Source organism: Gossypium hirsutum, chromosome A07, assembly GCF_007990345.1.
Source record: "Gossypium hirsutum isolate 1008001.06 chromosome A07, Gossypium_hirsutum_v2.1, whole genome shotgun sequence".
NCBI lineage: Eukaryota > Viridiplantae > Streptophyta > Magnoliopsida > Malvales > Malvaceae > Gossypium > Gossypium hirsutum.
This window is the reverse complement of record NC_053430.1, coordinates 92,410,700-92,424,958: the sequence shown is the minus strand read 5'-3', so window position 1 is coordinate 92,424,958 and position 14,259 is coordinate 92,410,700. Positions and strand designations below refer to the sequence as shown.

The following is a 14,259-nucleotide window of genomic DNA, read 5'->3' as shown; positions in this document are numbered from 1 at the left end:
CCAAGTATACAAGGATTTGGAAACTTTTATTCCCCAATTCTCTCTTTGGATATGTCATTCAAATTCCCCGATATTCCTTCCTTATATTCTCGACTATCACGTTTACCCCATTATCAGTATGAGTGGGTAATGGATTTCCTACGCCAGGTGCATCATCGAATTTCACAACACTCCTTTTAATGAGCCTTTGGACTACTCTTTTGAAAGAGGTACAGTTCTCTATCAAGTGTCCCGTGACTCTCGAAAGATATTCACATTGGGAACTTACATCGTACCACTTGGGGTATGGGGGTTCAACAGTTTTAAGTAGAACGGGGATACAACATGTGCATCGAATAGACTTTTGTACAGCTCCCGATACGTTATCGGAATGGGAGTAAACTGGAGCTTCTCCGTGTTTTACTTTGTATTGGGCTCTTGTCTTGACGAAGCTTACTAGCCCATGACCATCATTCTTGGTTGATTTATCGTGATTGGTTTCGCATAACCCACGCTTACATTGCTAACCTCATTTTCTCTCCTTTTCGGGGCTAACCTCCTGGTGTTTTCTCCAGCCTCTATCTTTCCACACCTTACCGCATCCTCTATCATTTCACTGGACATCACTATGTCTGCGAAACTCTTAGTTGCACTGCCCAGCATATGATTAATGAAGGGTGCCTCCAAAGTATTAATGAAGAGCATGGTCGTTTCTTTTTCCAGTAATGGTGGTTGGACTTGTGTAGCAACTTCCCTCCATCTCTGGGTATATTGCCTGAAACTTTCACTCGATTTTTTCTCTATATTCTGTAACGTGATCCTATAAAGCGCTATGCCCATCACATGGTGGTACTGCTTCATGAAGGCCAGTGCTAAGTCCCTCCATGATCTGATTTGGGTGCGATTCAGCTAATTGTACCATTTGGTCGCAGCCCCAGTCAAACTGTCTGGGAAAAGTGAACTAACAATAATAGTTGACATGACCAGTCATCCTCCGACAAAACATTATGATGTGGGCCTCAGGGCAACTGGTTCCATTGTATTTCTCAAACTCTGGCATTTTAAAGTTCGGAGGGCGCACTAGATCCGGAACCAAACTTAACTCCTTAGAATCTATTCCACAATGATAATCAACACTTTCTAATGCCTTAAATTTCTCCACCAACCATTTATATCGGCCCTCCAGTTGCTTGGGAAATTTCGCTCTTGCTTTTTCTGCCTCCACTACCTCTCAAAGTCAGAGATTGTATGATTTGCCCAATTGTCTTCTGGGTTAGAACACGAGCCCGTCGGGAAATTTATCGGTGCCGAAGTACCAGTCTGATGTTAGGGTTTGATATTGACAGACACCCATGGTAGTGGTACTGGGGTATTTGTTGGAGTGAAACCTGGAGGGTAAGCAAGGATCTCACTGTCATCCTCAGTATTAACCGTGGGACTCTTCCCTTTTTCTAGCCTTCCTATTAGTAGCTGAGACAATTGGTTCATCATATTCTTTTGAGATTCCAGCTTATGATCCTTCATATCCTGCTGAATCTTGGCCAACTGTTCTTGCATCTATAATTGCAGCCGATCCTGTATTTCTTTCTGCATTTGTTCCAGTTTTTCCAGCTTTTAATCCATAACTCTAGTTTTTCTCCGTGTGTAGTAGTGATGTTCTAGGGTAACTATAGTACGATTTCTAATTAATTAGGGTTCTTTTGAGAATTTTAATGCACATGATGCAATACAATGCAAATGCATGGAATGAATGCAAAAGAAAGTAAGGCGTTGATTCTGAATTCAATTCTATTAAAATAACTTTTCTATAAAACAAATTCCTTTACATAAAACAAATTACATATGCGGCTTTGCTATCATATTCCAGGCGATCCCTTTTTCTGTAAAAGTCAAACCATGCAAACTTCCAATAGATGCCTCCACTAGCTTCTCTTTGCTTAATCTGGGCCACAACTTATTACCCATTTATCCTCACGATGCTTGTTAGCTCCTTTAAGAAATTCGAGACATGATGGCTCTCGAATAATCTTTATCGACTTGAATCTTCAGGTAATAAAATGAAGTCTTGTTTTTCTTCGCGAACTATCAGCCTTCTTTCATTGTGTTTACTTGGTCCATATTCAAACAACCGTATTATAATCCAGTTTATCAAGAAATCCATTTTCCCATGATAAACTATTCTATTTAACAATCGAATATGAATCAACACCTCCTTTCTATGATGATGTAATGTAATGCAGTGATAAACAAAACAAAAACAAACACGTTAGTACGGAAGAAATAAATAACAAATAAAGTACCTATTCGAGTGACCAATAAATTTGGGCATGGTTCTACCAAAGGTGGACCCTCAAAGTTCACTATATGTGGCTCAGTTCTAGAGAAAGGGTACCTAAACCAGCAGATTCCTCGATCCTTACCCATTATAGGCTCATACGGACCGAGTTTAGTTCAGGGAAATACATTTCCCTATGGCTACACGGAGGTGAAAACCTCACGAAGACATAGGTACGGATGTATCCCGAAAGCGATCCACTATCCTGCACGGAGGTGAAAACCTCAAGAAGGAGTAGCTTCTCAGTCTCACTTAAAAGGGGTAAAACCATATGGTCTTTATGCGATATGATGCAAGAGTACCTTAGAAACTCAAACCACAACAATCATACAAAATGACCCAACAAATGCAATAAAAGGATTGTAATTTTCAAATCTGATTTTTAATTTTCAACAAAAGGACAGAAATTAACCAATTTACGGCTTAACTCTCTTAAGTCCCCAGCGGAGTCGCCAAGCTATCGAAACTATTTTTATTTTGAAAAACAGAGGTCGACTTTAAAACGAAAATGGAGTCGCCACCAATCCTTTTTGTTTAGGTGTGATCGGGTCACCTTGTGATCGATCATTTTACTAAAGCACTTCAGTTTATTAAAACAACGTTTTTGGTCTATGAGAAACTAGAAAATGGATTTGGGAGTTAGTTACGCGTGAGGAAGGATTAGCACCCTCGCAACGTCCAAAATTGGTACTGTATTGATCAATTAACGTCCTAATGTTGAAAATTTGAAAAAGATTTTAAAATACAATTCCTTTAAAACGTTTGGATAACTTGAATTGGATATTGAGATTCTCTCGCTTAGAAGTAATAAAATATCATATCCAGCATGATAGGACACAACATTTCAAACCCTCGATACAAGATCATCTTATAATTTCCAAAACTCATGCATTTGAAATTTCAAAAGGATATTTGGCTATCTGGTCAAACGGTAAGTCAAAACCCAATACGATTGGGCACGATTTCTCAAATTCCCAAACACAAAATATTGCCTCATTTTAATTTAAGACAAAATATTGTCTCATTTTAATTTAAGAAAACATGGACGAAATTTCAAAATGATATTCAGTTAGTTGGTTGAACAAAAAATTGAAACCCAGCACGGTAGGGTACAATTTCTCGAATTTCCAAACACGAAATATTTCCTTATTTTGAGAGGTTTTTTAAAATGAGGATGATTATAAAAGCAATCTAAATATATAAAATAATTTTAAAAAAATTAGTATTCATTCCAGATAAAATAATAGATAAAACTCTTTAAAATATATATATAAACAATTCAAAATATATAATGTGTAAAAAAAAGTTTGAAATATATAATATATGAAAATATTAAAGCAAATAATGTATAAAAATTTGAAATGAGCATTATATAAAAAGTTAAAATAGATAATAACAAAAAAAATAAAAAATAGATAAATAAATAGAATGTTAATAACAAGAGTGAAAAACATATATAAGAAAAATAATAATGAAAATAATATTAGTATATAAATAGAAATAAAAATATAATAAATAGAACTATAAATAGATAAATAATAATAGTATTAGAATAACAAAATAAATGTAAATAGAAACATAAAAATAATAGTAATAATATATTAAATTAGTTAATTTGATAATAAAATAGTGAAAATAAAAAAGGATTAAATCGAACCTTAAAGTAAAATTCTGGGGCAAATCAGAAATAAATAAAAGAAAATGGACCAATTTGAATGTGCGAATAACAAAGAGGGACCAAAAGGGAAATAATCTCCATCCTCCAAAACACACAGCTTCAAGGAAGACCAAAATGTAGTCAAAACAAATTTTATGGCCAAAATTAAGAATAATGAAAACTTAATTGCAAAACAAATAAAAAAAACAAAATGGCTAAAAGCAATCGGACGAATTTACAAAAAAAAAAAGAAATTGAAATGAAACGGACAAAATTCCCACGTAATTGAAAGAGAAAAGAAAATAATTCAATTCCAATGGAAATAGGAAAAGAGTAAATAATTCAATTCCAAATTGAAGTAGGAATACCAAAAGTCCTCCAAAAGTAATTGGTTCCCTTTCAAAGAATAAAATACCCCTATTTATATACATGGGGTGTACTAAAAATAGACTAAATAATTTAATAATAAAATAAAAAAATAAAATAAAAATCATATCTTCCTATTTTTAGCCTTTTACCAAGTCAACAAATTTTGAGAACTCCTTGGCTTTCTCCATCTTTTTGATTTGGCCACAATTTAATGATTGTCTTTCAATTTGGCCCTTTTTTAACTTGTTTCTGACCGATTGCATCATTTGGCTTTGGTTATTATTTTTTTGGGGCCCCGGCCAAAATTTGCCTATTACAATACGTATTTTGTTTTCTGTTCCGATAAGTTATCCGATTCAACTATGTAATATGATTTGTTATGATCTGTATAAATTGTGTAAGTTACGCTCCGTATAATATCTGTTTATGTGTGCATGCCATACAACCTATGTGATATGTGTCGAAAACTTTTTTTTTGAAAACGGGAATCGACTTTGTTTGAAAATGAAAATTAAAACGAAAATCGCCACCGATCTTTATTAGGTGTGATCGGATCACCTTTTTTTTTTAATAAAACGTTTTAGTTTACTAAAACGGTGTTTTTGGTCTACAAAACTTGAAAGAATGGGTTCGGGAGTCGGTTACGTGCGAGGAAGGATTAGCACCCTCGTCACGCCCAAAATTGGTACCGAATTGATTAGTTAGTATCTTAATGTTGAAAGTTAAAAATCGGGAACAGATTTAAAATACAATCATTTTTTTATTAATGTTGATTTTAAAAACGCTTGAATTAGATCAAAACGATTGTTAAAGATTTCCTTGTCTCGAGATATCGGAGTATCACATCCCGTACGTTAGGATGTGATACCTTGAACTCCCGAGCGCATGCTCAGCCACCTCGCGCACCAACCACTGCTCATCCACGCCTCTGACACTTGCAGAAGAAGTAAATGCAACAAAGAAAAGGAAGAAAACGACAAAAAATAGGATTGAACCATCTTGTAAACAGCTTTAAAAGCCACAATCTCACCTTTGTAAATTTTTTACGAATACTTTACGAACGGAGATTAATAAAAAAAGAACAAACTTTTTGAAGGTGCTTGTTATTTGCATTTAAATTTCTATTTATTTTATTTTTTTCATTTTATTGTACATGCGGAAGTATAAAAAATGAGAGGGGAAAGCTTATCGGAATCTGTCCATAGATCCGTCGTTGGAGATTTCTTCTCCAGCGCCAAAATCCGGCATCAAAGGGGGCGGTGGTTTTTATTTTTAGCTCTTTTATTTTGAGAATTTAGCCTACAAATAGGCTTTTATTTTTTTAAAAAAAAAAGGGAGAGGGCTAAAAACCCACGTTTGCTCATCGCCGGCTGCCGGATACGGTGGCGATGCGGCGGTGGGATGGTGTCCCTTTTGAATAGCCAAACAGAGAGTTGAAAGGCATGAGGGGCCTTTGTTTTTTTTTTTTAAAAAAACTGAATGACAGAAATGAAAGAAAAAAACAACATTTGATTTTTATGCAAATTTGAAACGGCGTCGTTTGGTTCTTGGGGGTGACCCATGTGTTTTCCCTAAAGGGGAGATTTCGCGATTAGTCCTTCCCTTTTGCAGCTCCATTCGATCAGGCCCCGTTTTCTGTTTTCTTTTGTTTTTTAATTTAGCCCTCAGATTTCGTTTGGTTTTCGATTTGGTCCCTTGTGTTGTCAGGATAAATGCGCGCAGAGCATCTAGGGGATATTTTTCCATCTAGTCCCCACTAGTCTCTGCACGTTTCATTTTGATCCTTGATTATTTATAATTTTATACCCCGAATTTTAACTTGTTTTTAGCCACGTCCTAAACCTATTTAATTCATTTATTGATTGTTTTAAAAAAATAAAAACCCGTTTCATTATATGTTATTTTAAATATTTTATATGTTATTTACTTTGCATCTATTTTAACTTATTTTAATTTACTGTTTATTCAAATTATTATTATTTATTTTAACTTGCTTTATGTATATATTTTATCCTAATCTATTTTATATGTATTATTTATTTTATATTCCTTACCTATTAGATATATGTATATATATAGTTTATTTCAAGCTTTTTTATATATTTATTTTTCTTTTAAAACCGTTTTGTTATATGTTTATTTCAAATTATTTTATATTGTTTATTTTTAAGTTATTGTATATTACGTATTTCAAATAACTCTTTTTATATTACCTTTGAACTGTTATTATTATAAAATATATTTGTATTGTCTTTTTTAATTCTTTTGCATATTATATGTTTTAAACTTGTTATATATTATTTTAAATTGACTTATATATTACTTATTTTAAAATTATTTTATATACCTTATTTTAAACCCCATTTATTTATTTTAAAATATATTATTTAATTAAATTTTATATGAACATCATCTACTTTTAAATGTTCTATAATTATTAATTTCAAAAACTCCCTTTTACATTATTTGTTTTCAACTTAGTTATTATCATTTTTAATGGTTTTTACATTTCTATTCACTTTAATTGGCTTTACATTTTTTTTAGATTGTTATATATGATATTTGTTTCATCGCTCTCTAATTATTAATGTTAATATTTAAATAATGTACGTTGTGTGATTATTGCCATTATGTATTTTAATTCATTGATTTCGTATTTTTTGTATTATCATCGTTCACTTGTATAATATTGTATTCATGTATCATTGTTCTACGCTCATCACTATTTTTCTTTTCTTTTTTGTGTCATCGCATCGTGAATTAACCCAACGTATTTATCCAACTTGGATTGCTTGATTTTATTCCAAACAAAATAAATGTATGTTGTTAAATATCATACTCGCTATATTTCAAAAAGAAAATTTTCTAAATAAGGCAATATTTCGCGTTTTAGGAAATTCGAGGAATCGTGCCCTAACTTACGGAATTTCGGTTTTCTCGTTAAACCTAAATGGTCAAATATCCTTTTAAGTTCCAAAACACATGAAATTTCAATTAAAATTAAAGACAAACTTGCGCTCGGGAGTTCAAGGTATCGCGTCCTAACTTACGAGATGTGATACTCTAATATCTCGAGACGAGGAAATCTTTAGCAATCGTTTTGATCTAATTCAAGCATTTTTAAAATCGACGTTAATAAAAAAATATTGTATTTTAAATCCATTCCCGATTTTCAACTTTCGACATTAAGACACTAACTAATCAATTGGTACCAATTTTGGGCGTGACAAGGGTGCTAATCCTTCGTCGCACGTAACTGACTCCCGAACCCATTCTCTCGAGTTTCGTAGACCAAAAACACCATTTTAGTAAACTAAAACATTTTATTGAAACAAAGGTGATCCGATCACACCTAATAAAGATCGACAGCGACTTCCGTTTTAATTTTCATTTTCAAACAAAGTCGATTCCCGTTTTCAAAAAAATGATTTCAACAGCTTGACGACTCCATTAGGGAGTTTGAGAGTCAAGCTATAAATTGATTAATTTTTTTCTTTTTTCAAAAATTGAAAATTTGTTTTAAACTTACGATCCTTTCAATGCATTTCATCTTTATGGTTTTTGTCATTTTATATGATTGGCTTTTGGTTCGAGTGTTTTAGTATACTTTTGCGCATCATATTGCATAATTGGTCAATTTTACCCTTTTAAGTGGGAGTGAGAAGCTATTCTTTCATGAGGTCTTCACCTCCGTATAGGATAGTGGATCGCTTTTGGGATACATCCGTACCTGCGTCTTCGTGAGATTTTCATCTCCGTATAACCGTAGGGAAATGTATTCCCCTGAACTAAACTCGGTCCGTATGAGCCTATAATGGGTGAGGAATCTGCCGGTTCAGGTACCTTTACTTTAGAATCAAACCACATGTAATGAGCCCTAAGAGCCTACCCTTGTTAGAACCATGCCGAACCCTAGCGGTTACCCGAATAGGTGCTTGATTATTTCTCGTTTGCTTTGAGTTCTATTTTTTTGTACATAATACTGACTTGTTGTGTTTTGCTGTTATTACATGACATTTCATCATAAAAAAGTGTTGATTCATGTTCGGTTACTAGATAGAAAAACTTAACATGGAAAAGGGGTTTCTTGATAGAGTGGAGGATAATGCGACCGTCCGAATTTGGTCCGAGAGGATGCAACAAGTGAAAGGTGATAGTCTGACCAAGGGATATGAATCAGAGTTATGGGATTTCACTCGCATCAGTGTGACTCAGAATAACCTACAAGAATTAAAGGAGATATGGGACCAATGGGGTGACAAGATCAATTAGCTATTTCACTATAACTATGACGACTTGCCCTATCTACTTGATATAAAGGTGGACAAGCATTTATTTCGAGCCCTCGCCCAGTTTTGGAATCTCACCTACAGTTGCTTCACTTTTGGGAGAGTTGATTTGGTACCGACCGTGGAGGAGTACATGGCTTTACTTCGTTGCTTGAGGACTAAAGCCGACAAAGCCTATTCTAGAGCTGCTAACGTCTCGACCTTTGTAAAGAAATTGATGGATATCACGAGGATGAGTGAGCAATGGGTTGCAGCTCGGATTAAACAAAAAGAAGACAGTAAGTATATTCTTTGAAAGAACTTGAGAGATCTAATTCTAGCACATCCAGATATGAAGAAGAAGGTTGACATTTTCGCTTTGAGTATCTATGGTTTGGTCGTCTTTCCCAAGACGTTAGGACGTGTAGATGAAGCAGTCTCAGACCTATTCGATCGACTTGATAAAGAGGTCACACCCGTCCTTGCGATCTTAGCCGAAACTTTCAGATCATTGAATGCTTGTCGAAGAGTGGGCGAGGGAGGTTCATAGGATGTGCGCAGCTTTTGCTATCGTCGTTCTATAGCCATTTTTAGAGGGTAGAAAAAGTCTCATATCGAGTTTTTTTCAAGAACTACTCTCCATTGAAGGAACTAGTGGCTACGCCAAGGCAGGATAACCTTTCCGAAGAGAAATGGATGGCGATTCTCTAGAATCTACAAGTTGAAGACATCGAATGGAGGGCTCCATAGATGATCCCTGACGAGATCTTGTATCGGTGTGGTGACTTTGACTGGGTCCCTCTACTTGGGATATGAGGAGCCGTTGGATACACTCCACTACTCGTGTTAAGGTAGTATCGATCAAGGAAGTTCATAATTGTGACACAAGGATTGGCTCAGTGTGAGTTTTCATACAAGGGCGATAATTATAAGAAGAGAGTTCGTGAGATATCAAATGCATGGAACCAAAACCATAGAATGAAGGGACTCGCCGTGAGACCAATAACGACCTCCGAGTATGACTGGTGGTGGGGTAAAAGAATCAACGACAATATCCCAATGCCAAATCAAGAAAACGCTCGGCCAATAGAGGAGCACTTACAAGTAATCCCGTCTAAATTAGAGATCATCAAGCAAGATTTTGAGAAAATGAGTTAGGAATCGGAAAAGAAAATAGAGCAGTTAGAGAAGGAAAATATGCGACTAGGACTAGATGTCGACATCTACAAGCTAGAGGCCGAGAAATTAAGAAAATGTAAGAACAAGGCCGAAGAAGATTTGGATAGTTTGAAGACGGATTACAAGAAGCTGCGTATGTCAATAAGAACTGCCAGTTTGGGTAAAACATCAGAGCAATGGCGGCAAGAAATTAAAGAAGAAAAAACTAGAGCCGATCAGTGGGAGAAGAAGTTTCAAGATGCTCGAGCACGGGAAGATGCTCTAAAAAGGAGTTTGTTAGAGAGCCAACGTGAAAAAGAGAAGTTAAGAGCTCGGGTGGCAGAGTTAGAAAAGTCACTACATCAGTATCGTAGTTGCAACTCTGTGATCGAATTAAGGGCCAGTCTAAATAAGATCGAGGAGTTAAAAGGAAGAATAGAAGAGCTCAAGACCGTACTACGCAATGGTGAACTTCGAGTTGAACTTCTTGAAGCAAGCAATGAACAATGCAAAGAATAGTTCCACCACTCTCAAGATTAGATCAGAGATAGAGATTATGTCATAGGCGAAGCTGTGGCTTAAGTACGAGAAGTGGCTGACCATCTGCAAAACCTGGCGGATCAGGCCGATGTACTAAGTGTAAAATATGAGTCGGAATTAGATCAGGGCCGAGAGTTAGGTTGGCTTATTAGGAAGGTTAAGGCTTTGAGCATTAGGGAAAAGTCGTATATGTAATCCATCTTATGTAAATAAATTTATTTTCTAGAAAAGTTTTTCTAATGAAATTGAATCAGAATCAATGCCTTTTTTTTACATTCATTTGCATTATATTTCGTCATGTGCATTAAGTTTCATAAAAAGACCCTAATTAAAAAAATTTATTTTAGTTAATTTGAAAACCAGCAAGATTCAACCAATCGAATACCGCTACAATACCCATCGCAAAACCAAAGCAATGGATCAGAGATTAGAAAGATTAGAACAAATACAAAAGGATATGCAAGAGTAATTACAAGCACAGATGCAAGAGCAATTAGCTAAAATCCAACAAGACATGAGGGAACAAATGCAAGAATCCCAAGATAGTATGATAAGCCAGTTGGCTCAGTTGCTAGCTAGAGAATGTGAAAAAGGGAAGAACACTGTAGGGAACGATAATGAAGACTCTGTCTATCCTCCAGGCTTTACTCCGACAAACACCCAACCACAACTAGAAGTGTACCCACAAGGGGTACCCGTCACTATCAGGCCCCAACAATATCAGGCTAGTGCCTCGGCACTGATGAACTTTCCAACAGGCTCGGGCTCCAATTTGAGAGATAATCCAACTAATCCCATTGTCCCTGTCCTTGATAATGTGGCAGAAATGAAAAAAAAAGTAGATCTACCAAAACAACTCGAGTACCGGTGCAAATGGCTTGAAGAGAAATTCAAAGCTATGGAGACAGCTGACTACCATTGCGGGGTTGACGCCAAAGATTGGAGCTTGGTCCCAGATTTGATCCTCCCACCAAAATTTAAAACTCCGGAGTTCGAAAAGTACAACGAGACTAGCTGCCCCAAAACTCATATCACAATGTTCTGTCAAACGATGACAGGATACGTTAATAACGATCAGTTATTAATTCATTATTTCCTGGATAGTCTGTCGGGTTTGCGGACAAATGGTATAACCAACTAAGCCATGCCCAAATTCATTCATGGAAGGACTTGGCACAAGCTTTCATGAAGCAATATGGCCACGTAAAAGACATAGCACCTGACCAAATCACATTACAAAACATGAAAAAAGCCAAATGAGAGCTTCAGGCATTACACCCAAAGATGGAAAGAGATAGCGACCCAAGTCCAACCACCTCTTCTAGAGAAGGAAACGACCATGCTTTTTATCAATACTATAAAGGCTCAATTCATCAACAAAATGTTGGGAAGCGCTACTAAGAACTTTTCAAACATAGTGATATCTAGAGAGATGATAGAAAATGCGATAAGGTGTGGGAATATAGATATGGGGGAAAGCTCCAAAAGATCGGCCCCAAGAAAGAAAGAAAGCGAGGTGAACAATGTAAGTACATACGAAAAGGGTTATTCAAAACCCATTACTGTAAGCCAGCCAAGGATGGCGACTACTAGCCATCAAGGCCCTCCAAGGTAAGAATCCAACCTAAGGCCAAATATAGAGAAACTCCAGTTTACACCTATCCCGATGTCATATAGGAAGTTGTATTAGAGTCTATTCGATGCCCATGTGGTGTCACCTTTCTACTTGAAGCCTATGCAACCCCTGTTCCCAAAATGGTATGACGCAAACACCCAATGTGAGTACATACGGGGATAACAGGGCACTCAATCGAGAACTGCACTGCGTTTAAAAAGTTGATAGAAAAATTTATCAAAATGGGTATCGTAAAGTTCGACGACCCATCAGGACCCAATGTAGCAGGAAGTCTATTGCCTAATTATGCTAATAAAGGGATAAACACGATAGTCGAGAGTGGGAGTAAAAGAATCAAGGCTGACGTGGTAGAAGTAAAAACCCCACTGAGTTGGGTTTGGAAACAAATGGTCGATGGAGGTTTGATCACATAACATTCAGGGGAAAGACCTAGAGAAGCGAGAAAATACTGCGAGTTTCATGCCAATGAGGGTCATGACATCCAAGAGTACAATGAGTTTAGGTCCATAGTACAAAATCTGATGGACAATAAAAAGATAGAATTTTATGAAGAAATCAAAGGATCAGAAGAATGAGAGGTTTACGCTTCAGAGGAGGGAATAACAGAAGGGGTCCAAAAAGTTAATCACCCTGTGGTGATCATTTCACGACCAAGGAACAATGAAGCAGGAATACAAATGGCACCGATAGTCATAATCCAAAAACCTGTATCCTTTCCCTACAATGATAGCAAAAGGGTTCCTTGGAACTATGACTGCAACGTGACAATCCCGGGAAAGGAGAATCCAGCTAGTGCTTTAAGAGAAATCCAAGATATAGGTTTCCATACCTGTAGTGGGAGACGTTATGATCTTGCGGGTACAAGAACTAAAATTGTGACAACCCTAATTTGACCCTAGTCGGAAAGTGGTTTCGGGACCACAAAACCGAGTCATAAAAATAATTAACCGTTATATTTTATGCTTATTGTATGTGAACATGCATGTGTGAAAGATACATACCTTAATTTTGTTATTTGAATGTGAAATTTATTAAATAGGACTTATGTGAGACAATTGTGAAATGTGATAGCTAAATTGTAAAGTGGTCTATTAATGCATGTTGTCAAAAAGGTGGACTTGCATGTCAAATTAGCCATTTTTTTTAGTGGCCAGCCATGATATTGATTAATATATATTATATGTGTTTTATATTAGCATTTTAATATACAAAATAAATAAGAAAATATGATAAAGAGTTAGTGGGAGGAAAAACCAAAGTGAATCCATTTTTACTCCTCCATTGTCGTAGCTTGAAGTGAGGAAGAAGGAAAATTTTGCTTAAATTTTCAGCTTAGGTGATGGCTATAATGAGGTAAGTACTAAGAAATTCTTGAAAAATTATGCATAGTTTGGATGATTGGTTTGAATGCTACCTATTCCATGTTTTAAATTTGGGTTATTTGGGGGTTTGAAATTCAGTCAAGAAGCTAGAACTCTTAGTATATATATATTTTTCTTTATTAAATTGGATAGTAATGTGGAGAATGATGAATTTTTAAATTGATTTTAACTTGAAGGTAGAGGTTAGAATGTGTTTTAGGGAGATGCCGAATGTAGTTATTGTAGGTATCTTAAGAAATAATATTGTGGCTTGAGTTGCTAACAATCGGTTAAGGACTATGAGGATTAACAATTTCGGTATGATGTATAGGTGTTAATTACCATGTATTTAGATGATTTGAAGATTAAGTAGTGGCTTAAATTCTTAGTGGCAAATGGCTATTATGGTGAAATGCAAATGTTAATATTTAGTTGCTAGTGTTTATATGTGTGTTAGCCGAATTTGAACTTGAATAATGATTTGAGCACAATGTGTTGTATTGATATTATGCTTAAGTGAAATTATATATATATACATATATATAATGAAATTGATTGGTGATACACATGTTTAAATAATATATATGCAAATGATGTGTGAAAGAGTGAATTAGTGTTTGGGACAGCAGCAGTAAAGTGATTTTGGAAAATCACCATAAATTGTGGGAGTTGAGTTAGAAGCTGAATAAATTATGTAATTAAAGATTGATGAGTCTAGTTTCTTATAAAATAAACTATAAAAGCAAAAGAATTGCTGATAATGAGATATTTGAAGTAATGTGGGACAGAGTCAAAATGACTTCTAGATCCCCTATTCTGTATTTATAAAATCACTATAAAACGTATAAAAATATTCAAATGATGAAATTATATGCTTAGACTCCTTAATGAGTCTAGTTTCAAATGAAATAAACAATAACATGTTTTGAATTCTGTACAATGAGAAATTTATTTTG

At 35.3% G+C, this 14,259-nt stretch overlaps 1 protein-coding gene across 1 annotated transcript; it reads left to right on the top strand.

Moving 5' to 3' along the window:
* Positions 1-10,787: 10,787 nt before the first annotated feature.
* LOC107956338 (uncharacterized) lies at positions 10,788-11,447 on the top strand. Its single transcript, XM_016892036.2, has one exon. It carries the CDS (start codon positions 10,788-10,790, stop codon positions 11,445-11,447), a length of 660 nt encoding a protein of 219 aa, XP_016747525.2.
* Positions 11,448-14,259: the final 2,812 nt, after the last annotated feature.